At 33.8% G+C, this 27,473-nt stretch overlaps 1 protein-coding gene across 8 annotated transcripts in view; it reads left to right on the forward strand.

The window, feature by feature from the left end:
- IKZF2 (IKAROS family zinc finger 2) overlaps positions 1–27,473 on the forward strand; it is a 142,153-nt gene that overhangs the window by 82,506 nt on the left and 32,174 nt on the right. For 7 of the 8 annotated variants that reach the window (XM_045560326.1, XM_045560328.1, XM_045560325.1 and 4 more), the window contains 2 exons: positions 8,073–8,339; positions 15,219–15,386. In XM_045560326.1, coding sequence (XP_045416282.1) covers positions 8,073–8,339; positions 15,219–15,386 — 435 coding nt within the window. The remainder of the gene's footprint in view (positions 1–8,072; positions 8,340–15,218; positions 15,387–27,473) is intronic. The other variant, XM_045560330.1, reaches the window with a different exon arrangement.

Below are 27,473 nucleotides of genomic sequence, written 5' to 3' on the forward strand. Positions count from 1 at the left end.
CACAAGCTGTTCATTTGAAAGACTCATCTAACAACTGAATATAGGATGAATTGGGGGAGTAGGATGTGGCAAAAGATTGAAGAGACCAGTTAGATAGCTATTGATATTGTTCCAAGTGAGAGGTTATGGGGATGTTAAAGTAGTTGTATTGGCCAAGAAAGTGCAAAAACAGACTTGGATATTCAATACATGGCAGATGTTATATCTTTAGGATTTGGCAAATAAAATCATTCATTTAAAGGATGGATAAAGGGATAGATTGCTGTTTGCTTGTGGCATTTCTATTTAAACTCAATTCATTTTCTAACATTGTACAGTTCTCATGAACTAGCTGTCTGCCAAAAAATAGAAACTTCATCCTTGGGCTACAATGGTGCCACTGTGCTGGGTAATAAAGGTGTGTGTTTTGATGAGGTGCATGCTATATAAGGTTTCATGCGTTGTGGGAGATCATCAGTGAGTTAGATGTTTTGCCCTCCTTTATTTTTTTTTCCCCAAGAAAGTAGGAAGGATACTTTTTTGGTCTTTGTTTTTGTTGTGAAAGATTCCTTTAAATGTAAATGAAATGCTATATGAGCCACTCACAGGTGTGATTTATCTTTATATCAATAATTGACAGAAGACTGTCAAAACTTGACCACAAAGGAATCCCTGAAATGCTATCCTTCATTAACTGTTGGTTTAGACAATAAAATTGATAATATTGATTTGTTCCTCAAAGTATTGTCTTTTCCCATCACTGATAAGTTATAACATGACAAAGAATATAGAAATTAATGTAAAAAGTGGGAGAGGAAGAGGGAAAAGATTGAATATGAACAAATTCTTCAGCAACTAGCTGTCCTACTTGGACCTACCCTAAATTTGCCTTAAGACCAAAACAAATTTAAAAATTAGGAGGTAGTTGTTTTGAGTTAGACATGCATCCCAGTTTGGATAGCAAGTATTCATTCAATGATTTGGTTTATAAGTATTTTTCTCTGACCATTCTGGACTTGAATTCCAACTGTCTTCAACCGATGGACATAGTTTTATAGCTATCAAAAGATCTATTTGCCCATGACTGATTTTTGTCCTAAATGTAATACTAATGCTGTTTACTTGTTTAATTGGAATATCATGTCATAAAAAATGGGTAGACTAAGAGGCAGAAGATCTTGAGCTGATAACAGGCTCACATTTACTAACTTTGTGTTCTTTGAAAAGTCACTTAACAACCCACGCTTCAGGCTTCAGTGTTCATCTGGAGCTTCCCTACCTATAATGTAGTCATTTTGAGTATCAAATGAGACAGAATATGTATTTTATAAATTATAAAAACTATGTTTATTATTTTTTCTGTTATTATTACTATTATTAAAAGCATTCTAAATCCTTACTCTATAAGAGATTACTTTATTCTAGCCTGCCGTTTTCAGGAATATCAAGTGTTATTTCCCGCCATATTTTAGATGATACAGGTGGATGAGTCAGGATAAACAAATTTCTCAAGGTCCCACAACTAGTTAAGCGGCAGAATGGGAGATAGAGACCCTGGTTGCCTATCTTCAGATGGAGAGTAACTTTTACTACACAATTCTTGGAATAATAACAGTATATCAGAAATCAGTACTTTCTTGATCTGGAGTTACTACTCCCAATAGGTTTAAGAAATTCACAATCTAGCTATATTGGGGAGAAAAATGAGGTGATGTGATGTACAGACTAGAACGCTACCCAGAAGTGGCTCAGCTGCAGTCTAGTGACACCAGTGTCTGGACTTGTCCAACTGTTTATAAAATGAATACTTTAAGGGTGTTGTGAGGGAGCAGTTTTGCAAGACTTAACCATTTATTTATCTACAATTAAAAGGAACAAAGATTTTATATTATGTGACATTTTGTTGAGGATATTAAAAATGCTTGCATATACCTTAAAATAACTTTTGTTGTGATAATTTTAATTGTGTAGACTGTTGGTAAATTCTTAGTAAATAATTGGGCTTTACATTAGAGTTTTGAAGGCAATTTGTTTTTCTGACACATCATGTAAACAGCTGCTGAGCTATTAACACAGATTTAATCACGTTTGGTGTTTCTGTTTTGAAAGTTTAAATAAGAGAGTTATGTTAGTGCAGAAGCAACGTCAACAGATAGATATATTGATTCAATTAGTGTGTATAACGCCATTTCCAATATCTGCATAGTCTGGGAGAAATTGATGCTTGTAAGTTATAAAATCCCTTCAGTTGTCCTCTTAAATTCTCACAAAACAGAAACCAAACATATGAAAATCTATTTATACATCAGCCTGAAAGATCTCTTCTTTTACTATTTGGTGAATAAAGAATGGTATTTTAGCTATCATTTATTCAACACTGTGAAACAAATATTCTTTAATGCCCATAGTGTTTACTTCCTTTAAAAATTAAAATTAAAAAAAATATAATGGGAAACTAAACAGAAGTCACTAATTTGATAGAAATTAATCTAGAAAACTTGTTTTCTACTCTATAAGATCAACAAATATTATATCCTTTTAAATAGAACAAATAAATCATAATGCATCTGCATTATTAATGTTTTCCTGGCTAGGAAACTTGACTAAACTGCTTGTGGATTAGTAAAAATCAAGTCATACTAAGAATAAAGTTTTAAGCTGTAGAAAATTTGATTTAGATATCCAAAAATGTTTTAATACTGATATTTTAAGTTCTGGTTACTATGTATTTACAGAACTTGAAATTTAAAAATTATAGGATTATTTATGAAAACCAAATTCTAATGATGAAGATAGAATTTATTCTCTTAATTTGACAATTCAAAATTAATTGAATATATTTCATAATGCATACAAAATTTATTATATAAATTTATTATATAACCAAATTATATATGTTAGTAAAACATTTTCTATACTCTTACTCATGAACTCTTCCATGGCTTATTTCAGAGTATATACTATATTGTTAATATGGATTTCTTATTTAAATTAATATTCTTTTGCTTTTAGCCTTAAACCTTCACTATCATTTTTAGCAAAGTATTAGGCAAGTAGTAGGTACTTAATATTTTGATTCAGTGATTTTTACAGAGAATTCTGTGTTGTCTTTATTTCTTATTGGTTGAATTGGATGGGTTCTATAAGTATAGGGTCTACAAGTGTATGTAACAGCATTGTACATTTTATTTCCCATTTCAAATATAAATGAAATTTGGGTTTTGATTTAACTTTTGAAATATAATAGTTGTAGCAAAGAAAATCCTCATTATAGCATAGATTGAATTGTTTTTAATAGTTTCACAAAATAACATAATTTTGCCCCATTTGGTTTTAGATTATACCTTTTTTTTTTTTTTACAGTGATCTGTATCTGCTTACCTTTGTAAAAGCTTGTATTCAATTATACCTTTATTCTTTGCCGTATTAGTGAGTTAAAGGCAAGTTTAGTGTAACTGTTCACTTGCTATTATGTATCTGGAAACAATGATAATTATGAAGCTTTTGAGTGAAGAGAACTCCCTATGGTTACTGAAGAAACTTTTATAATTGAAAATTGGCCTGAAAGTCACTTAAAAAAGAGCTCCAAATGAGTCTCTTTACTTCTTGTCATTGGTACAATCGTTTGTAAATGGAAATGATTAAGCTATGTGTTTTTGTCACATCTGTAAGATTAAATTCTCATGTTTGTTAATAGTATTTTGAAAGCGTAAAGAAGAGGGGGAAAAAGATGCATTTATAATTGTGTTTGCATTATAAAGTAATTTTTGGAAAACTATGGGGAACTTTTTATCCTGAAATATATTCAAAGCTTTTTCTATATCCACTTGGTCATAAAAATCTTTTCTTTAACCTTTCTGTGTTCACAAACCTCAGAATCTACTAGAAAAATGGATATAACAATTAGCCTTAAGTTCTAAGTAGAAGTTCCGTTACAACTTAAGTATAAGAAACATCTTTACCATCAAACCTAAAATCTTATTTCACATTCCCTCTTCATGCTAATAATTTGTTCTGGCAAAATACTTTTTAAATTAAGCCATTATTATTTGTCAGTCTGTAATAATTTGTGTAAATTCCCACAGATAGCCTTGAGTTTTACATTCTTCATTTCGTATCAGAGAAACAAGCTTGAAAAATAAATCTAGGTGTTAAGAATTCTAACAGCAAGATTTCATTTCACTCAAATGAATATGTTCTTATCTTCATAGCCCATTTATAATAATGTCTTCCTGTTACCAAATTGTAAAAGAAAAGAAGAAGATCAAAAATCTAATTTCAAAGATTTGAAAACTAAGGTCCTGTTAATATTATTGTACAGTGATTAATAGTTGTAATTCAGTAGTTATAACTTCATATATTATAGCTAGTCATAATACAACTTTTATTAATATATAAATTAATAAAATATAGAATATACTTAAGTTACCAAACACTTGCATTTAATCATTGAAATGTTAGGTGTTCCATGTTAATTAGAAACATCTTAAATAGTAAAAATAAATCATGGGAGAGTTTGAGAAAACTTTTCTATTTAATAATTAAGATTTAAATAATACTTTAATTAATTGCTTTTCCTAGAATTTCAACCTAATTTTAGTGAGATGGGTTAAAAATTAATTACTGTGAGATTTTGTTTGTACATAGGCACCTATGCAAAATTTAATCTATGATGTGTATATTAGAAGGAGTTGCACTTTGATTTACTATATCAGTACAGCAAAAGGGTGTACATTCATACATGATAAACACATAATTCCTTATAGTATTGTTAGAGAAAAGATTATCATAGTGTTACCATTTCTTGTCTATTTCCATTTTAGCAAAAATTTATTTTTTTCCTGTATTTATTTCATGCATATTCTTCTGTGGATAGAAAGTCCAAACTACATTTGTAATATCTACTGCTTTTTAAAAATGACATTTTTATCATTGGTTGATACTATGTTTTAATGTCCCTATTGTAATAATCTCACTCGGGAGAAATAATATTGTAATGTCAGTAGTATTCTTTTTAATTCTGTGCTATCTTTAAATTTATGAGGCCCATAGTTTCAGACTCAAAAACTACACTTTTAGGTATTTATTTCTTCAGTTCCTGCAATGGAATTCCAATAGACCTTATGCTCATTGAGTATATTTTATCAAATATTGACTAACTCAGGAATATAAATGATGGCATTGTTGTGAAGCTTCTGGTCTTTAGTACATTGCTTGAAATCAACATGTGGAAAAATTTGTTCACAGGTTGGTGTAAAGTCATATTGTATAAAATTAGACTTTTCATTTTTTTTAATTTTTATTTTAAATGACAATTATGAATGAAATATGGAACTATATAGGGTAACCAATACCATTTTACATTGATTAGAAAAGTCTTCCTTACTACAAAAAATATCATGGAAGAATTTCTTGGAATATGGAAAACCTTCTGAAGCAAGATATAGAACCCAGAAGCCATAATTGCAAACTTAAAAATTTTAACCTGTGAAATTAGCATGTATGCCAAAAAATACCCTTGATTAAAAAGATAAATGAAACTATTTGCAAAACACATCATAAACACAGTGCTATAAGTTCCTTAGCATATAAAGTGCATTTAAAATTCAGTGAGAAAAAATCAATAACCTATTAGAAAAATAGGCAAACCACTTTGATAAACAATTCTCAGAAAAAATAAAGAACATTTAAGCATAGAAAAAGATGCCCAACTTCATTCATAATTTAAACATGCATATTAAAAACTAATAAAATACCAGTATTAACATATCAGATTGACAGTTTATGTATTATAAAATAATGTCTGTAATAGCAGCAAACAAGAAATAATCTTAAATTTCCAGCAATAGGGTCTGAATGAACAAATTATGTTACATTTATAAAATGGATTTAGACATGCTTTGGAATTTGAAAATTGTAATAGTATGGTTGCTTTTGAGATAGGGACTGAGAGATTGTGAATGTTAGGTAGAAAAGGACTTTTTTTTGTTTTTTTGAGACAGAGTCTCACTCTATTGCCCCGGCTAGAGTGCGGTGGTTGTCATCATAGTTCACTGCAACCTCAAACTCCTGGGTTCAAGCAATTCTCCTGCCTCAGCCTCCCAAATAGCTGGAACTACAGGCATACACCACCATGCTTGGCTAATTTTTCTGTTTTTTTGTAGAGATAGGCTTCTCACTCTTGCTCAGGCTGATCTTAAACTCCTGGCCTCCAGACTCGGCCTCCCAGAGTGCTAGGATTACAGGTGTTAGCCGCTGCAGCTGGCCATTAATTTTTATTTTTTATCTTTTATGTTGTTTGATTCTTCTTTATTATGTCCATGGCTTCTTTAGACATATAAAACAAGCTTAAAACAATAAAATTCTTAATCAACTTAGTAAAACATCTCAGTGAATACTGCTTGAACACCTCCTGTATACCACAAAGTTCTTGAGCATGCTGGGGATATAAAAATGGGTAAAAAGTTGTCCCTACTGTTGTCCATAATCAGTAAGGCAGTACAGCTTCATTAATAGTGTGAAACTCAATGTAGTATCTACTCTGTTAGAGATGGGTCCAGGAAGGATGTATAACCTTTGGTAGATCTTAGAGTAGTTTACAAACCACAAGTTAATTGATTTTCATGAAAACCTTATGATATAGAGTACTATATGTCCAGAGAAAAATAATTCCTATAGGAAAAATATTTCCTATATTTTCTTATTTAATGCTCACATGAACCCTAGGAAAGGGGTACCAGTGTCATCTACATTTTAGAGACAACATAGTGAACTTAAGTTCTTAAAGATGCTTAAGAACTTAAGATCATCACCTAAACAGATATACTGTCCTGCTCAAACTTTATTCAGTAATCTGAATTCATCTCCACTTTACAAACCAAAAATGTAAGATTCAGAGATTAAATAATTAGTTCAAGATTGTACTGCTAGTTCTTGAACCGCACTGCCTCTAGTTCAGGAGAGGAGCAGGGGAAGAGCCATTTTAAAGCCCTGTCTTTAGTGATAAGTACTAATGAGAAATCACTGAATGTGTGGTTTCTCTAAGAAAACAATGGCAGTGAAAAGAACTTACTTCCTTTTTATGAAAATATTTCCTTTATTCAAGTAGTACCAAATAACTTGTTTTGCTCAGTAACTTTGATATGATTTCTTAAGAAATTTTCAAGATTACTGGATAAAATACTGATATTCAGTTAAAGCTTGCTGCTGCTTTGTGAAAAGACTCTGTCAGCAATCCAGAATGAGGGTTATGCTAACAAAATTCCAACTTTTCTATGGGATGATCCAAAAACAGCAAACAGAAGGCATTAAATTTCTTAACAGTCGCAAGTGTGTACTTGCATGCTATGCCATTCCTGTCATTAGCTGCTGTTTGGTCTGCATAGATTAGAGTTAGAATACTTTGATTTGCAGACTAGTATGTTTCATAGAGAATTTCTTTATATAGGGGGGAAAAAGCAGAATAACTTAAGAGCATGTGAAGTCTGTGCACCCTGCCCTACATTTATACGGCTCTTAACTGGAAATATGTGTTTAGTCTGATTTTAGAACATATGCCATGACAGTGTGCCTTCATATGTCAAAGACATTTGCTGGATTAAGATCCTGAGTTGTTTCTCTTGCTCTGTTCAGAAGCAGGTTTACACAGGTACTCTGATGTGAAACAGAGAGTATAAAGTATATATACTGATTGTTAAATTAAGAGGAGGCATAACCCAGTGAGTTAAGCAATATTTAATCTTGTGTCTTCCATAATCCTATTTTAGCTGGAGTAGCCTTAGAGACAAACTCAAACACCAGAATTATTTAAAGACTTGCTTAAAAAGTAATTACCTGAGTTAAAGAAATAAATGTGTACAGAAATAAAGGGTCATTCTGTTTACCTAGAGCTGTCTGGAGTCATCCTTTCATGCCTTTTCACTAAAATATCATAGAGTACACTATGTATTAATATGGCGTTTGGTGATAGACTATATTCTACTTAATATATCGCTTTCACCCATTTAGTAGAATAGCAATGGGTGGAAAAGAGATGTAGGTGAGAGCACCTAATGTGTACTTAAAATAATTTCTTTTTTCTTTTGCAATTACAGCAAATTCAGTAAAGGTAGAAATGCAGAGTGATGAAGAGTGTGACAGGAAACCCCTGAGCCGCGAAGACGAGATCAGGGGCCATGATGAGGGTAGCAGCCTAGAAGAACCCCTAATTGAGAGCAGCGAAGTGACTGACAACAGGAAAGTCCAGGAGCTTCAAGGCGAGGGAGGAATCCGGCTTCCGAATGGTAAACTGAAATGTGACGTCTGTGGCATGGTTTGCATTGGGCCCAATGTGCTTATGGTACATAAAAGGAGTCACACTGGTAAGCAGCTGAAAGAATAACCTGATGACTGCCTGTGACATCTGATGTTGATATTACCTGACATCTATTCTCTTTCCTTTTTATTCAGGGGTGGCAATGGTGAAACTACCTTTTCAGAATTCTGCTAGTATTGGATTGCAGAAAAACAGAGAGTAGCCTGGGTCTTGACTTCCAGCCTTCAAATCTGAATAACATATCAGAAAAGAAGTTTGGGATTCAGTTTCCACAGTTCTTAATATAGCAATAATATGATAAGGGTTCACAAGGTATAGGAGAATTTCATTGTGTAACTTAATCTTTTTGTATTTCTATACATATTTTACCATACCCATGGGCAGGTAATATAGTTTAGTAGCTAAGAGTTTATACTACAAAATGGCACTCATGCATTTATATAGGGGTGAATCATTTTCACTTTATCAAGTTAACTCCTTGGAATAGAATTTCTAATCAATCTTTGCTTAACACAGGTCTTGGTAGTAGGCAGGTAGTTTTTGTAGTTCAGGGATGTTATTACCTTCCTGTAATTTTTGGCTATAATTCCTGCAAGGAGACATGTGCGGTTGAAGATGAAAAAGGGTGGCGGGCATGCAGGTGGAAATGTGTAATCATGGAATAGAGTTAGGAGAAAGCCCTCAGATTAATTTAATGTATACTTTTAGACATTTGAGAGGTGGAAACTTCTTCATGAAAACCAACCAAATGAGAAGCCTTATTTAAATCTCTTAAAATCCTTTGCCAAAATTAAAAAAAAAATGACAGAAATGAGATTGTGATAAGATAGGATTGTTTATTCTTAAAAGAAAGTTTCAAGCTCATATAAAAATTAGTTTAAAGGAAATGGTAGCTTTCATTACAATGCAAAGTAGTAGTATACAGTAAAATATTAATAACTAATATTCTGTTTTAAAATATGATCTTTTGGAAGAGAAATCACAACAAAGAAATTTATTTTTTTATTTCAGCATATTATGGCAAGAAATTTATTTTAAAGTTTTATTTCTAAACAATCAGTTTATAATAATTAGGTGCTTAAAACATGAAAGATACAAGGTATATTGAAGTCTTTTTTAGTCCAAATCTCTCATTTTATACTTGAAGAAACAGTCAAGTGATTTGTCCATTATCCCTTATGTGTAGGTAAGGGCTTTACCTAGGCTGGAACCAAGGTTTTCTGATGCTCAGACTGGTTTTGTTCAAATACACTAGTCTTGGTATATCAATATACCAACAATTTATTATCATGTATCACCTAGGCTAATATTTTAAAAATTACAGTGAGAAGTTACACATTAAAATTAGTGTTATCAAAATCATCAGCTTTAGAACATATATACTTATTCCAACCATAAGGTCAGTTACATTTTGCTTTTTGTTTATTTTTTAAATTTTTTTTAAAAAGTGTCATATTTTTAAAAATATCTTAGGAAAGGATAAAAGATCAAGCTTGGTATCTATTTGATAAGACAAAAGGGAAATGACTATTAAATAATCTACTTTTCATCTATGCTTATGAAGTAATTCTAACTACTGTTCTGAAAAGCAAGTTCCACAAAGCTGTAATATATTCATTGTGTCAGAGTGATTATATTAAGGAAGATTAACATTCAAATGTGTAACTTCACCTATTAAAATACAAATAAGCAAAATCAGTCTAATGACTTTTCACTTAAATTGCATATAGTGCTAATTTTAAGACTGAGTAATATGCTAAAAACAATTTTTGAAGATTTTTAATAAACCTTTTATGTTCTAAGAAATTTCAATGAACCAGAGTATCCTTTCTTGAAAATTTAGGTTAATTAAGGTTTCACTTTATCTACAGTGATATTCATGAGGACTGTTAATGTGTAAATACAATAATAATTATATACCTACTCTACTGTCCATTTGCTATGGACTGTGGTGGTAGAGTTGAATTATTTTAGTTCTGAAAATAATATATTTGGCATGAAAAATGTTTAGAAATAGTTATATAGATTTCCACAAGTCCTAGGAATATAAGACTAGTAAAGAAAGCCCAAGGAGTATGAACTTAAAGTACTCTTGCAACACAGTGAACTTTTTTTGTTAATCAATGTTTATTGGAATACTGTGCCAACTATTATACTTTCTTCAGATCTGAAAGATTTTTGTTAAAGCTAATAGCTATTCATAGAAGAACTTGGGATATCTACCATGCTTTGTTGACTTTAAAATTGTGGATATGATATCTTTAAACTAGCCATTTTAACATGGATTTATGATGACCCTGTTTATACATCTGAGTGGGTCCTAACATTTTTTTTTTTGCAACTCCACTTTAGTACTATTTGAGAATAGAAGGTTTACTTGTGTTTCTTTAATTTAAACTAGATTGAGAAAAATGTAGTCAGAATCAAGTCATTAATCAAATTTTTTTTTCCCTTAACGTCATGTACCATCTTCATTTTAGAATTTCCCACTCTTATTTATAGCTAATATAAAAGGCACCATCTTAAATCCTTATAAAGCCTTTGGGAAATATATTTTTTAGTGTTTTTATCTTGTAGAATATCTAATATGAAAATGATAGTGAAAAAAGATGCACAACCACCCAATTCATTACAATAACATGGAGTATTGGATCTAATTCACTTCTTCTTCTCTCTCTTTCATACTCTACTAAAGTGCCAATTCCAGTGTCTTATAAATGGCTTGATGTTATTTCTTTGGTATTCCTACTTTAGTAAGTAATCAGGTAATATTGTCATCGGATACTCCAGGCACTCTTCACTGGGAACATAGAGAGAAGTAAATAAGTAAGGATAGTCAATCAATTCATGCATGAACACGAATCGATGGGAACATTATAAACATATCCTTAATTTTGCCCCTCCTTGGGGGTAGAGTACTCCCATCTCTGTAACTTTGTTTTCAGCACCATGTTTTGTACATTGCAGCCTCGTGGAGCCATTCTCTTGCTCCAAGGCTCTCTCAATAAGTTCTTTGAGATTTTGCATATTTGTAGGTGGTTGTCCCATCCAACATAGGAGCACCCTGTGTCTTTGATTCATCAAAGCAATTTGATGTACCTATCATTTGCATTTCAACTAAATATTTAAGCACAGATCTAGAAATGTGTTTATAAAATTATAAAAACTATCAAAATATAATTTATTCCATAATAAAAATAATATATAACCAGAAGATTGGTAGACTGTTTAAAAAAATACACAACAGATTGAGAATGGACATGAAAAATACCATGACCATATCTTTTTTTTTTAATTTAAAATAAGTTTCATTGGTAAATTTTTCAAATAGCGTGGTGAACATTTCCTCCAAAAGATAGGGCACAAGAGAAAACATCTTGTTTTTGCCTGATTTTCCAGATGAAATTAAGGTCTGGGGCATTTCATGACCATATAATTGTTCTCCTGGATCCAAAATTGTTAAGAAAGTTTAATGATTACAAACACAACAATTTATTTAATTTTTTCAATTTAGATTATTCTATAATATCATTGATACAGTTAGTAAATTTGTGAGGTTTTCTTAAAATTTGGTGTGATTTACATAAAAAGAACATGATTAATATTTTTTCAAAATCTAAACTGACTCTCAAAAGGCCGATTCAGTCCATTTAAAGAACAAATTATTAAAAAGAAATAATGGAGATATTTTGTTTAAAGTTGCATAGACAATATGGAGTTTTTTGCATGTCTGACATTTGCCTAGACAAAAGGTAATTAACTGAACGATTACTTATCAGATGATTTTATACATGTCTCCGTGATGCCTAGGCCAGGAAATACGCCACAACATTGAATAAAAGGCTTGCTGATGTTTTACAGAAATGACTTTTACAAAAATTGAATTAATTTACTTTTTATTTGTTGTTAAACAGATATGACTCCCACATTTGGGTAATTCCTGAAATATAATTATGTATACCCCAAAACAATCTCCTAAGTTACCCTGTTTTCATCCTGGTTTCCAACAGTAGTGTTATTGAGGGTTTCACTGTAATTCCAACTAACATTAATGTGGAACATAATAAGACAACTGGATTATTGAAATGATTATTGTTTCATATAATCAAGACACTAAGCAGAGTTAAGCAAATTTCAACCTAAAATGAGGGAAGCCATAGAATTAGTATCCAGAAGTAAAAAACATCTATAAAGACTTATTCATAATTCAAGTCAGTATTTCTCAAAGCCTTATCTGGTGGAAATGAAAGTGCATTATTGTCTGTACCCCTTTTCTCTTACCAAAAGAGGAGCATGACTGGTTACTTTCATCATGCCTTGTTCTTAACTTTTGGCCATGGTTACTTACCAAAGGCCTCTGCATTACAACTTCAACATACAGCAACAGGGCAATATTTCCAGATATACCTAGAGCACCTTCCATTCCTTCTACTCCATTTGAGGATGATCATGTAAACCCAGAAGTAATTTCTTACTTAAAAAAATTGAAAGTGTCTGGAGTATGTTGTAAATTTAAAAACTAAATTACTCTGTTGTTAGTCTCATTAAACTTAATTAGGTAAATTAAAAAAATTTTTTTAAAGATTTATACCCATTATTTTTTCTTTTTTAAAGTAGTATTATTTTTTATTTATTTATTTATTTTTTGAGACAGAGTCTCACTCTGTTGCCCGGGCTAGAGTGCCATGGCATCAGCCTAGCTCACAGCAACCTCAAACTCCTGGGCTCAAGCAATCCAACTGCCTCAGCCTCCAGCGTAGCTGGGACTACGGGCATGTGCCACCATGCCCGGCTAATTTTTTCTATATATTTTTAGTTGCCCAGCTTTAAAGATTGTAGGAGGCTTAAAGAAAATCTAAGTCAGCATGTTATAGGAGTATTTTCTAAAGACAAACATGATTTCAAAATTTTTTGTTCACTACACTCACTAGTTTAATTCCTTTGTAAAGTTATTGCATTCTAATTTGTTACTTTTCTGGGAAACTTGACATAGAAACGATCTAAAAGTAGAATCAAATATTTGGAGTGAAAAGTATAATTTATATTTTCTATTTTTCTCTTTCTTTAAAAAATCAACTTGTAAAAGAAATGCTGTCCTTCCCTTTATTACTATGCCATTCCATGGCAGGGGTGGACAGTAGAATATTATGAGTTTAAAAACTTGTAGACTGTTAAAGTATCAAAAATTAAGTTGTATATGTATGTGAAAAATAAAATATATCTGCCAGTATTAGATTTATTTAAAAAGTCTTGATTATTTTGTAAGACTTCATATAAGGGTTTTTTTTAGGTTTTACCAAAATAATCAAGCTAGTTAAGGAAAAATACAATTTAAGGTAACTTTAACCTGATAGATAATTTTTTCAACTCTCTACATCAATATAGGACCTCTTGTAGATGTAGTTCATGGGAGCTCCAGATTTCTGAAGAAAAAACCTTAACCCCCCACCACACACGCTGTTTATACTTTTTGGGTATCACTAAGTTCCAGAAAGAGTAGGTACTACAGAATTTGAGGTACATCTGATCTATCAATTTTCCAGTTTCTCTAGGTTTTATAACATATATATAATAGAATTTGCAGATCTGCTGCCAAAAAGTGATTACAGTTTATCTTCTTTATACCTCCTAGCTTTCTTTAAAGAATCATCGAGTTTGCATTATATCAAAGGGCAAAAAAAATACTGAGGTTTTATTATTAACCATTAATATTAATGTTACAATTAAACACATGAAACATGACAATTCAATGTAAATTTCTTAAAAAAACTATTAAAATTATAATCCTCTAACCTTAAGTACAGAAATGGTCCAGTTCAATGTAAAGGGAAATTTTTTTTGTTTTTATTCTAAACATTGAGCTTTAATATGTAACATTTTACTATGTATTTATGCATTGCTTTGTATTTTATTTCATAGCTCTCTTTAGAGATAGACAACTTAAAATAATAGTATTTTCTTCGGGTTTAATAATTTTATCAGTTTGACCCTACTTGCCAATTTTACTGCTTCATTACCTACATACATGTTTTTATGTTTGACATTGGTGACAGCCAGTTGATGGCAACAGACTGAATTGATAATTGAGGCTTAACCAATTTTATAGCAACCTCAGTAATAGAAGAAAAGAGAGAAAAGATTCCTATCAAACAAATAATTTTTACAAAATAAAGAGAATATACAGGAAATGTCAGGATGAATAATTTTCTTAGGGTTTTCCCTGATATCTCAGGAAATTTTGCCTAAGGTTTTACTATTAGTAACCAGGAGAATCAAGAGGCCTATATTTGGAGATCTTGTGGTAGTGAGCTTTGTAAGCTGGTTCACTTGCTGTAACTTTTTTGGCCCTCTTTTCCTTATCAGCTAACCGAGGGAGTTAAACTCAAGATCCCTTTCAACCCAGCATTCCTGTGATTTTTAAAGAGATGGCATGGTAAAATAAAGAGAATAAGATTTTATAGTCAGACAAACCAGTTCAGTTCTCAGCTTGAGTACTTGCTAGCTGTTACTGTAATCACATACGTTCTCAAGTGAACTTTAATGTCTTTATTTGTAAATTGAAATTAATAATACCTAATTATTAGTGTCATTGTGAATATTGAGATATTGTATGTAAAGCAACCAGTAAGACTGTAAAGTGATGGCACCTAGTTCAACCAATGGTAAATGCTGTTTTTATTCTTTTGAGTCAATGACAGGAATCTTATCAAATGTATATGAAGAGGGGATATAGCCACTTGGCCTAATGCTTGACACTTTGGTACTGTATTGGCAAAACAAATTCCAGGAAGATAAATGTTTAGAAGACTTATGAGGGAGATGAACTTTCTTAGCATAGAGAACTAGCTCTGGTTAACAGAGGATGGCAAATTAGTCACATGCACATAACCTACTTGATCTCTTCCACTTCTGCTCCTTGCTGCAGGTGAACGCCCCTTCCACTGTAACCAGTGTGGAGCTTCTTTTACTCAGAAGGGCAACCTTCTGAGACACATAAAGTTACACTCTGGAGAGAAGCCGTTCAAATGTCCTTTCTGTAGCTACGCCTGTAGAAGAAGGGACGCCCTCACAGGACACCTCAGGACCCACTCTGGTAAGTGACACCAACTCTTTGAGAAGAAAGCTAAAATGTGAAAATGTGGAAGAGTGCTATAGAATAATACTAAGTAATTTACAGCTTTGGTGTGTACCTAGGAAAGACCTAGGCAATATTTTTATTTGTGTATGTTAAATAACTGATGAATCTGCAGGAAGCACACGGTCCTTTTTTAGACTTAAAGACTTGGCAAAAAGGAGCACCGTCACCTGAAGAGTATCTTATCTCAAGATATTAGAATAAGAAACAGCTGTTATATAAATTTTCTATTTTTAAATTTTACAATTATTAATGCAGCAATGATGATTAATCCAAGATAATTGAAGATCCAGTAAAATATTACAGTTACATTCTGAATTTACTAGAGAAGATGAAAACTATAGGGTTATTTTGTTTGTTTTTTTAACTAATAGAATGTTTAGGCTGGGACCTCGGTGAGAAAATCAAATATTGTTATTTTTAAACTTGAAGTTATTATACTCATTAGAAAATTGGCTGTTAGAATATTTTATACTCTATTTTAATCTTCTTTGTATCTTTAGTTCTCAAACTATAGTCATTGGGCACTATCTCTGTTTCATAAATCATTTAAAAATCTAGAATAAATTTGATTTTTTTCAAACATGCCAGAATATAGTGCATAAAAGAGAAAGAATGATTAGAAATCCAAGTGAATCTCATTTGACTTTTAGCATGAATTGCCATAACCAAAATGTTAAAGGTGGAAAATTAACATATAATACTCTTAAGCCAGTTTTATTTGCTCCTTCTGTCCATGATGATGTACTAAATTTTAATTTATTATGAAGATATAATGGAAATAATATTTTCACCTGCATTGATAAATTGCGTTAGAGAGTGCTGAGGTTGTGAGGTAATGCTTATTGTGTTATCTTTCTTTGCATTTTTCCTGTTAATCTTTAAGGCTAATCTTTAAGGCCTTAGTTTTTAACATGAATGTGAATTACGTAAAACTACTTTAAACATTAACTCTTAAATTTGGAATAATTACACAAAATGTACATTAAACAAAATATTGTAAGTATACATTTTTCTTTCCTCCCTGACTTAAAGTAATCCACTCATGTCCAACTATAACATTTTATGTTTTATTTTAAAATTATGCTATGAAAATTATGTCTTAAAGTGGTATCATTTTATTATGAAAATTATTTTTATTGAATGATATTTTTAAGATATGACAGGCATTTCCTTTAGCTAGCCACATACTCTGCCTATTAAAGTATTATTGAGTTGTCCAAGGATTATATAACACATAGATGTTCATGAATATATATTTTTGCCTCAACTATATGCAATAGATAACTTTAAACATCTACTTCATTCTTTTCAAAATTGTGTTGCTTTTGATATCATGGTTTTGTGTATAAATATTACTTTATCTTCATAAAAAAAGATATGGTCCTTATAACTGTTTTGTGCTGATTTTGCTACTTAGTTTACCATGTCATGATTTTTGCAGTTATATAAACAGATAATAGTCAAATTAGGTAATTAAAGAGAGTTTAATGGAGTGTCTATTAGGGAAGGGGCATCAGGCTAATGCATCATCAAGGGGTCCCATCAAATTCATTCCTACTTCTAATTGAAATCTAAAATATGAGCCATAACTAATGTTCTTCAAAATAGGTAGAACATGCAACAGAGCTGTTAAAGTCCGTGCTTCTCTAATTGATCAGAAAGCTCAAAATTGATCAGTATAGCTTTCTTCATCCACTCAGTTCCATTTTTCTTTACTCGTACCCTCTGTTTAGCACCTGGGCTAGATTAAGTTTTTCATCTAATAGGTTATCCAAACCTTAATTTCTATAAGTTCTAAGTCTTTGGTGTTCCTGTCTTTCTTGGATTACTGCATTTGTTTAATAAAATTATTGGACAGGTATTTTTAAAGAGATGCCCATTGATTCTCCTGAGTTCAAAACATAGTTCTCCTTGCCCCCATTGTAGAACAACATCCCACAGTCATCTTGATAGTCTGGCAAAATTATCAGCCAGTCACTGTAAGTTCAGCAGCTTGAGATAGCCAAAATAGCCAGTGACTATTCCTGGCTTCCAATACAACAGAATTAGAACTCTGAACCCTGGTGAAAACATTCTTCCTTTTGTATCAGAGATTTCCCAAACCACCAATCTGAAGGTTTCAGGATGAATCAAAAATTCTTTAAATGGGTTATTTGATATATTAGGGTGGCCACTTCTACCATAATCTCTTTGTTCCCATACTCATGCATTGTTGCTATGGAAGAAATGACTGGCCATGTATTATATCCTGTAGACCACATCCTAACTTCTCCCAACTGACAACCATATATGAACCACTCCATTGGTAGGCCATTTCACCACTCCATTTAGCCAGCTCAATCTGAGCATGAGGTAGGACCAGTGAATTCTATACATTTGTGTCAACTATATTTTCTTTGCTATTAAGATAAGCATCCTGGTTGAAGGCAATGTTGTAAGAATACTCTGGTAATTGGTAAGGCATTCTCTTAAACTCATGTATGAAGGAGCTTGCAAAAGTATTCAGGGGGAAGAGAAGGCACATACATATTCTGACAATCTGTCAATTTGTATTAGGATAAATTTCAGCTTCCTCCGCGTGGGAAGGAGTCAAATGTAACCTACCTGCCACCACCTGATTGCTCTTCCTGGGCAGTGGTGCCATGTTAGGGTTTCAGCATTGGAAAATTGTGAGCTCAGCAGTGGTGGTAGTTAAATTAGTCATGGAGGGGAGGAAGTCTGTGTAGTTGAATTCATACACAGTTTCCATCGCTGCTCCCATTATCACCTTTGTATGTTGACCTGTTGAGCAAGTTCCAGGTTAGCCAAGTAAAGAATCTGACTGCCATCCATAAGATCCATAACCTTGTCCAGATTACTAAGAGTCTTCTCTACTGTGGAATTCCCACTAGAGGGAATTCACATAGGATACCATATCATCACATTTTGTACCAATTCTGAAAGATACATCCACATAACTCTCTCCTAGACCTTCTGTCACTGGTTTTCCAATTTTGTTCTTTAAGTCTTGACCATACAGCTGTACCATATATCATTACCTCAGTTATCTCTTCTTCCCTGCAAAGTGTACAGTCAAATGTACTAGCTGAAATTCTGGCTGCTGGGGGATATCATTTTACCGCTGTATATCAGGGCCAGCCCCCTTAAGTGGACCTGTAAACACAGTAGTCACAATTGGAACCAAGCACTGCACAACCCATTTATAAACTAGATCCACACTGTTTCATCCTCCATTACTTGATCAGTAAGAATACCCGTGAAGCCAAAGGTGAAAGTTGAAGGACCAGATGGTGAAACAGAAGTAACAGATACCAGGGACACCTGAGCTACTTGCTCACACAGCATATTTATGCTTCCCCAATCTGCTTGCTCCAGTTTCATTTAACAATGAAATGTTATTGTACACATATTGCTTTATCATATGTTGAATCAGATAACACCTAGCTCATGATGTGCAGTTTGGGCCAATAGTCATTTGGAGTCCTGTGACTGGCACTCAGTCTTAACCATAGTCCAATAGCAAATTAAGAGCTACTTTTCAATTGGAGAATAGTTATAGATAGAGGATTGCATGTCTTTATTACAAAACCACTAGGGATCTGCATGCTGAGGCTTCCATTGACAGAGACATTATACAGCATCTCTGTTTCCCACAGACATTACCAAAAGTAACTACAGCTGCTGGATCTTAAAGCCAAAGGTATAGGGCAGCTTTCATTATGGCAGGGGTATGCTACAGGTCTTTTTCTTGCCCCAGGCTCCTCTCAAAATAGTCAGCTTTGTGGATTACCTAGCACATGCATGAGAGCATGTGGTCTATGTTGCTTTCAGATTCTAAAGAGGCCACCACTTTTGTGCCTCATTCTTCATGATGGAAGGTACAAGGTGCAGCAATTTATCATTTACTATACAGGATCTATTTCAGCATGCTCAAACCACTGGACCCATAAAATTTCACCAGTGTTGAAAGTCCCTGAACTTCCTTGGAGTTTATCTTCCATTCTCTGACATATATCTTGGATGTTTACTACTTCCTGCTCACCGAGTCCTATCAGTGTAATGTCATGAATGTAATATTCCAGCTTGAAGTTTTGTGGGATGTCAAGATGAACAAGATTTCTCCAGACTGTATAATGACAGAGAGGAGAGTTGACCTAGCCTTAAGGTAAGATAGTGAAAGTATGCTGTCCCTGCAATGTAAAGGTGAACTGCTTCTGATTATCTCTGTTGATAGGAATTACTTTAAAAAGAAATCAAATCAGTAGCTTCATGCCTGGTGTCAGGGGCTATGTTAATATGCTCCAGTAAAGATTCTATAGCTAGAGCTGCATCTGCAGTTTGCATTATGTTATTAAATATGTATTTATCCACAAGACCATCAAGATTGTCCATTAGCCTAGCAAACATTTTAAATGGATATATAGGGTGAATTACCACCCCAACATTTCTCGGTTTTCTGATAGTCTCACTATTATCTGTAATTCACTCAGATATCTATTATTTCTTCTAGTTTAGTATCTTGGAAGAGGTGATAGTTGTTAGGGGTATGCTGTCCAATATGGTAGCTACTAGCCACATGTGGCTATTGAGCACCTAAATATGGCTAGTACCACATGTTGATATATTGTTGATTAAACAAAATGTATTATAATTAATTCTACTTTTTTTAAAGGTGACTACTAGAAAATTTAAAATTACATATTTGAATTACAATCATATTTTTATTGCATATCATTGTTCTTGGCTCTTTATAATATTAATAACTTTTCCTCCATGTGTTAGGAAACCAATGTAAGGATTTTCCCCATTATTAAATATATTTATTCCTCTAATACTGTAAGATGTACTTGAGTCAAATTTCCACATATTTCTTTACCTACATATGCCCCCACTTTGACTGGTGGGCCACAGTGTCATTTGGGGTTCCAGGGATTAATGTCAATTCATAGCTAATCCAATAGAACAATCTAATAACTCCTGGAAGGACTTACTATTTCTCTTTTCCCCATGCACAGTTACCATAAATAGCCACCCACCGTGATTCTGAAATAGCTTGGAGGAGAATTCACAATATACATCTGTGACCAGGTTTCAGGACCCCTCCTGAAAGGGACTAAGTGAGTCTCCACCTAATACTGAGTGACTCTGGGCCTGCAAATAGGCTTAAGTCTAGGTGGAGTATAAGAGGTCATGAATCCTCACAAGGGCAAGTCAGGTTGGATTTTGGCCCACAAGACCTAAACTTTTTCTGCCTGTGTAAGTCATTTAGCAGCTTGATGTACTCTCTCCATGTGTTTCATTCTTGGGGGCTCCATGATGAATTAGCTATCACCACAGAAACCTGTGGCACAAAACACTCTAATTATCACCCCATCCTTATGGCTTATTAAGGTAATTGCCCCTACTTGAAAGTATTGTTTAAACACCACAACATGTTCTCTGCAGTTTTGAGATTGACATCATATGCATTGATCCATTGTAGCATCTACCATTGTTCTCTCCAGCCTAGAGAAGACAGTTATTAATATCATAAAGCTTTTGAAGTATGCTGGTTCTTTCCTCACCAATGTATTTCCTAATTCTTTGGTCAAGGGAAAGTCCCACAGGCCCTTCCAAGGGTATGGTTAGGAGATGGCTGAACAAGGTGATCCATAATAGGTCAGTTCTAATATTCTTACTTGAGTTTTTGGACTTCTTCCACTTCAGTATGCCAAGAAGGATCTGGCATTTCAAGTTGTTACTATATATTAAGAAACCACCACTGAATCAATGATTCAATTAACTAGTCACTTCCACTTGCTCAAGTCAATGCATTAAATTCCAAATCCTAAGTGAATGCAGACATATCGATAAATTTGGCCCAATCTAACATTTTTGTTTATCCTCTTGGTATCAAACTCTTAAAACACATTCCCTTACATGCTACCTAGACATCTCCTGACAAAAAATGCCAAAGTTTTGCAATTCTTCCATTGTATAGGCTGTCTTCTGGATCAAGCCTTGATTTTGGCTATATTAAGATCTAACTTACGAACTCATAGGCAATGAGAGATAATATAAATGAGTTATGAAAATAACTGCTATTCTCTAATGGGGTTGCTGCCTTAGCTGAAGTAATTGAAAGTCTTTTTTACTATATGGGATTGCCAGTTTCCTTAGACGGAAAGGTGAGGAATGAGGAGGACTGTGTCTTCTTGCAAGAATGGTTTAGGAGTGTTTGGGAGTTCAACATTCTGAGCCTCCTCAGTATTTTATCAGATAACACCATCCCCAGTTTTGAATGAGAACAAAAAAGCTTGAAACTTCCTGATTTTAAAATATACTACAAAGCTACAGCAATCAAAACAATGTGGTACTGGCACGAAAACAGGCACATGGACCAATGGAATAGAGTACAGAACCCAGAAATAAATCCACAGATCTACAGTTAACTGATATTCCACAAGGGTACCAAGAACGCACAATGGGGAAAGGATAGTCTCTTCAATAAATTATGTTGGGAAAACTGGATGTATATATGCAGAAGAATGAAAATGGACCCTTTTTTTTCACAACATATATAAAAATCAACTCAAAATATATTAAAGACTTAAATATAAGACTTGAAATGATAAAACCCCTAGAGGAAAACACAGAGGAAAAACTCCTTGGCATTCACCTGGGCAATGCTTTTTTGGATATGACACCAAAAGCACAGGCAGCAAAAGAAAAAATAGACAAATGGGATTGCATTAAACTAAAAAGCTCCTGCACAGCAAAGGAAACAACATGGAAAAGGCAGCTTATGGAATGAAAGAAAATGTTTGCAAGTCATATATCTGATAAGGGGTTAATTTCCAAAATATATAAGGAACCCCTAAAACTTAGTAGTGAAAAAATCTGATTTTAAACATAAGCAAAGGACTTGAGTAGACATTTATCTAAAGATGACATACATATGGCCAACAAGTATATGAAAAGATGTTCAACATCACGAGTCAGAAGGGAAATGCAAATCAAAACCACAGAATACTACTTTGCATCCATTATAATGGTTATCATAAAAAACATTTATTTATTTTTGTTGTTGCTGTGATTGCTTTTGGGGCTACTTCATAAATTCTTTGCCTAGGCCAATACCTAGAAGAGTTTTTCCAACATTTTCTTCTAGAATTCTTATGGTTTCATGCCTTAGGGTTAAGTCTGTTATCCATTGTGAATTAATTTTTGTGAGTGGTGAGAGGTGCAGATCCTGTTTCAGTATTCCACATGTGGCTATCCAATTTTCCCTGCACCATTTATTGAATAGGAATTCGTTTCTCCTGTGTACATTCTTGTATGCTTTGTCAAAGATCAGGTGGCAATATGAGGATGGTTTTATATCTGGGTTTTCTGTTTTGATCCATTGGTCTGTGACTCTGTTCTTGTGCCAGTACCATGCTGTTTTGGTTACTATAGCCTTGTAGTATAGCTTGAAGTCTGGTAAATTGATGCCTCCTGATTTGGTCTTTTTGCTTAAGGTTGCTTTGGCTATTCAGGGTCTTTTCTGATTCCATACGAAGTGTAGTTTCATTTTTTCTAGATCTGCAAAAAATGATGGTATTTTAATGGGAATTGCATTGAATCTGTAGATCACTTTGGGTAGTGTAGACATTTTAACACTGTTGATACTGCCGATGCATGAGCATGATATGTTTTTCCATCTGTTTATGTCCCCTGCAATTTCCTTCTTCAGTATTTTGTAGTTCTCCCTGTAGAGGTCTTTCACCTGCTTGGTTAAATATATTCCTAGGTATTTTATTTTCTTTGTTGCTATTGTGAAAGGTTTTGAGTCTTTGATTCTCAGCTTGCCTTTTGTTGGCATATAGGAATGCTACTGATTTGTGTACATTGATTTTGTAACCTGAGACTTTGCTGAATTTATTTATCAATTCCAGGAGTCTCTTGGCCAAATCTTTGGGGTTTTCTACATATAAAGTCATATCATCAGAACAGAATGATAGTTTGACCTTTTCTTTCCCCATTTGGATACCTTTGATTTCCTTCTTTTGCCTGATTGCTCTGGCTAGGACTTTTAGCACTATATTGAATAGAAGTGGTGACAGTGGGCAACCTTATCTGGTTCTAGTTCTAAGTGGGAAAGCTCTCAATTTTTCCTGCTGTATAGCCGATAAAGGGCTGATAACCAGAATCTACAAGGAACTCAAGCAAATCAGCAAAAATAAAATAAACAACCCCATTACAAAGTGGGCAAAAGACATGAACAGAAACTTTTCAAAAGAAGAGAGACTAATAGCCAATAAACATGAAAAAAATGTTCAATGGCTCTAGTCATCAGGGAAATGCAAATCAAAACCACAATGAGATATCACCTAACTCCAGTGAGAATAGCTTTTATGAAAAATTACACAAACAACAGATGCTGGCGTGGATGCAGAGAGAAGGGAACACTTATACATTGTTGGTGGGACTACAAACTAGTACAACCTCTATGGAAAGTAGTATGGCAATACCTCAAATAACTAAAAGTAGACCTACCATTTGATCCAGAAATCCTATTATTGGGTATTTACCCAAAGGAAAAAAAGTCATTTTATTAATATCAAAAAGACACTTGAGCACAATCACAATGATGTGGAATCAACCTAAGTGCCCATCAGTACATGAGTGGATTAATAAAGTGTGGTATATGTATACCATGGAGTACTAGTAGCCACAAAGAAATGGTGCTTTAGTATCTTTTGTAACAACATAGATGGAACTGAAGACCATTCTTCTAAGTGAAGTAGGGCAAGAATGGAAAAATACACCCACTTGTACTCACTATTAAATTGGAACCAACTGATCAACTCTTGAGTGCATATATGGAAGTAAAACTCAGCAGAAATCAAGCAGGTGGGAGGTGAGAGGAGGGCGTAGGTAAATTCACACCTAACAGGTGCAATTCCATCTTTAACTCAAACTGTACAAAAGCAATTCATGTAACCAAAACATTTTTACCCCTATAATAGTCTGAAATTTAAAAAAAGAGAAAACAATAATTAAAAAAAATAAGCTTTGGAGGTTGTGGAGAAATTGGAACCCTTGTATACCATTGGTGGGAATGTGAAATGGGGCAGCTGCTATGTAAAACAGTGTACACATTCCTCAGAAAATTAAAAATACAACTACCATGTGATCCAGAAATCCCACTTTTGGGCATGTATCCAAAAGAATTAAAATTAGGATCTTGAAGACATATTCTGCACTCTCATGTTCATGGCCATATTATTCACAATAGCCATGACAGGGAAACAGTTTAAATGTCCATCAACAGATGGATAAAGAAAACTTGGTATGTGCATACAGTAGAATATTACTCAGCCTTTAAAAGGAAGGAAATTCTTCCATATGTGACAAAATGAATAGACCTGGAAGACATTATGTTTTTAGTAAAAAGTCAATCACAGAAGGACTAATACTATATTATCCCTCTTATATGAGGCATCTGAAACAGTTAAAGATGTAGATGTAGATAATATAATGACAGAGGATGCAGGGAGGGGGATATGGAGAGTTATTGTTTAATGGCTATAAAGCTACAGTTATACAAAATAGGTAAGTTCCAGAGATCTGCCATACAACATAATGCTTAACAATAAGGTATTGTGTACTTTGTGTACTTAGAAATTTGTTAAGAGGGTAGATTTCATATTAAGTTTTCTTACCAAAACAAAAAAAACAGGGACACAAGAAAACTTTTGGAAGGTGACTGTTGCATTTATTACCTGGATTGTAGTGATAGTCACATGAGTGTATACATATGTGCCAATCTCCAAATTTTATGAATTATATGCAGTTTTTTGTTGTACCAATCATACCTCAGTGGGGTTGGAGGGAAAAAGATATTACCATTCCCATCCCATGTTTCACCCCTTTCCTGTCACTGCCCAGTTACGAAAAACTGGTGGTCTTGGTAATGCCTATTTTAAACATTGCAATTCTATAACCCTTCTAATCAGATTCTGTAGTTGATCTTTAGCCTTATTTACCCTCAAGGATTAAGTGAATGAGAGAGTCTTTTAAAGCTGAAAGAGAAACTTTCTGGTATTTCACCTGTGTTCTGACTTGAGCATTCAAGAGCTTCAATTTGTCCCTTTACCTTTGCGTGCTCCTTGGTGCCATCAGAAGTAGCCCTGTCACACTATAATCTTCACTGCACACACTGCCATTGCTACTTTAGCAAGTCAATGCCACAGCTCCACAAAACTTACCCTGCATTGTACTTGATTCCATGCTACCACAGTGACAATTTCAATAATCACCTTGCCAGCACATGCCTAGGAATAGCACTCTCCCATGAACTCCCTGGTGAGGAGGCTATCCTTTTCTCTTCAGATATGAGCACCCCAATCCCAGAATTCCATCTTGACTGGAGCCTTAGGCCATTCCTGCTACCAGTAACTCTTATCAGTCAGGATCTGACAGGAAAGCAGTGAAACACTCAAATGAAGACAAGTTTGGGACATTCATGAAAGGGCAAATATTCACAAGAGAATGGTTAGGCATAAGGGACACTCACAAAAGATGATTGAAGCTCTCTGAGACTAACAATAGCAGGAAGCCATTACTAGCCCTAGTCTGAAAAAGCAAGGAAAGATAGAGGTCACTGGAATTAAGAGAAAAAGGAAAGGGTCTTGAGCACTCATCTTCAGTAGAGAGAAGTAGCCGCTGCCAACCTATGACTTGGGGAATAAATACCCGGATCTCACTATTTCAACCCTCAATTCTCTCGCTAGTGTCTCAGGTTGACTAAACTTAACCAGAAGCTGGAAGACAAGGGAGCCCATTGATTAAAACCGATAGAAATTTGCTTTCTGCAGGAGCAGAGCAGAACAAAGAAAGGTAGAAAATGGCTATGGAAGCCAAACAGAAAATATGCCACAGATTAACTAAAATTTAAGAACTAGTGCTTAAAATTGCTAGTATAGAATATTAAGTATAATGTCAAGATTGTAAATATAATTTCTGTTTTTATGAATTATTATTGGTAGAAAGTATTTGCCTCCTCCTTTCCTCTGGTCATGACTGCTAAAAGTTTTATTGTATGTAGTTATTTATACCACATTTCTGCTTCCTATATTTTACAATTAAAAATTTTCCATTATGATTTACATTTAGTATGTTGGTAACAATGAGCCCAGTATTGTTATGTATGTTTCTGTGATATATGTTACAGTTGGGAAATGAAAATACTGAAAAATGTCTGGAATATAGTACATTCAATAAATGCTACATGTAAGTGTGTGTGTGAGTGTGTGTGTGTGTGTGTGTATTTTTTTTACCTTACGTGATCTCTATATAGGTGGATAATTTTCTATCTGGAACTCTACTTGCATCCTCTAGAGCTACAGACCCCAACCCTTGGGCTGGGGCCCAGTACTGGAAGGTGGCCTGTTAGGAACCAGGCCTCACATCACAGCCTGAGCTCCGCCCTCCCTCCTACCACCCTCAACCCATGGAAAAATTGTCTTTCATGAAACTTAGGAACCAGGCCTCATAGCCAGAGGTGAGCAGTGGCTGAGTGAGCGAAGCTTCATCTGTATTTATTTATAGCTGCTCCCCATCGCTAGCATCACCCCCTGAGCACCACACCCCTCACTCCCCCACCCCTGTCTGTGGAAAAATTGTCTTCCGTCACTGGTGCCAAAAAGGTTGGGGATCGCTGCTCTAGAAGACACCAAGTAACATAATATCTAGAATTTCTTGAGCTCTCCCCAGACAGTAGGCACTATCCTAAGTACCTTCCATGGATTACTTAGTTAAAAACATTTTTATCTGACATAAGTAAAAGAAGATAGTTTATAGATTAATAGCAGTAAGTCTAGTAACTTGGAAAATGTTTTAAAAAGTTCCTATGTTAAAAAAATATACATGTAATCATTTATGTTTTGATATAAGGCCAGACCTTTTTCTGTAGGTGAGGAATTTGGTTTTTGAATACCATGCAATTCTTCTGGCCTATGCTACACCCATAATACACCATCTTTAATTACATTTTCAATTTCTTTAAAAACTTAAAAA

The sequence above is a fragment of the Lemur catta genome, chromosome 8, assembly GCF_020740605.2.
Source record: "Lemur catta isolate mLemCat1 chromosome 8, mLemCat1.pri, whole genome shotgun sequence".
In the NCBI taxonomy this organism is placed as follows: Eukaryota; Metazoa; Chordata; class Mammalia; order Primates; family Lemuridae; genus Lemur; species Lemur catta.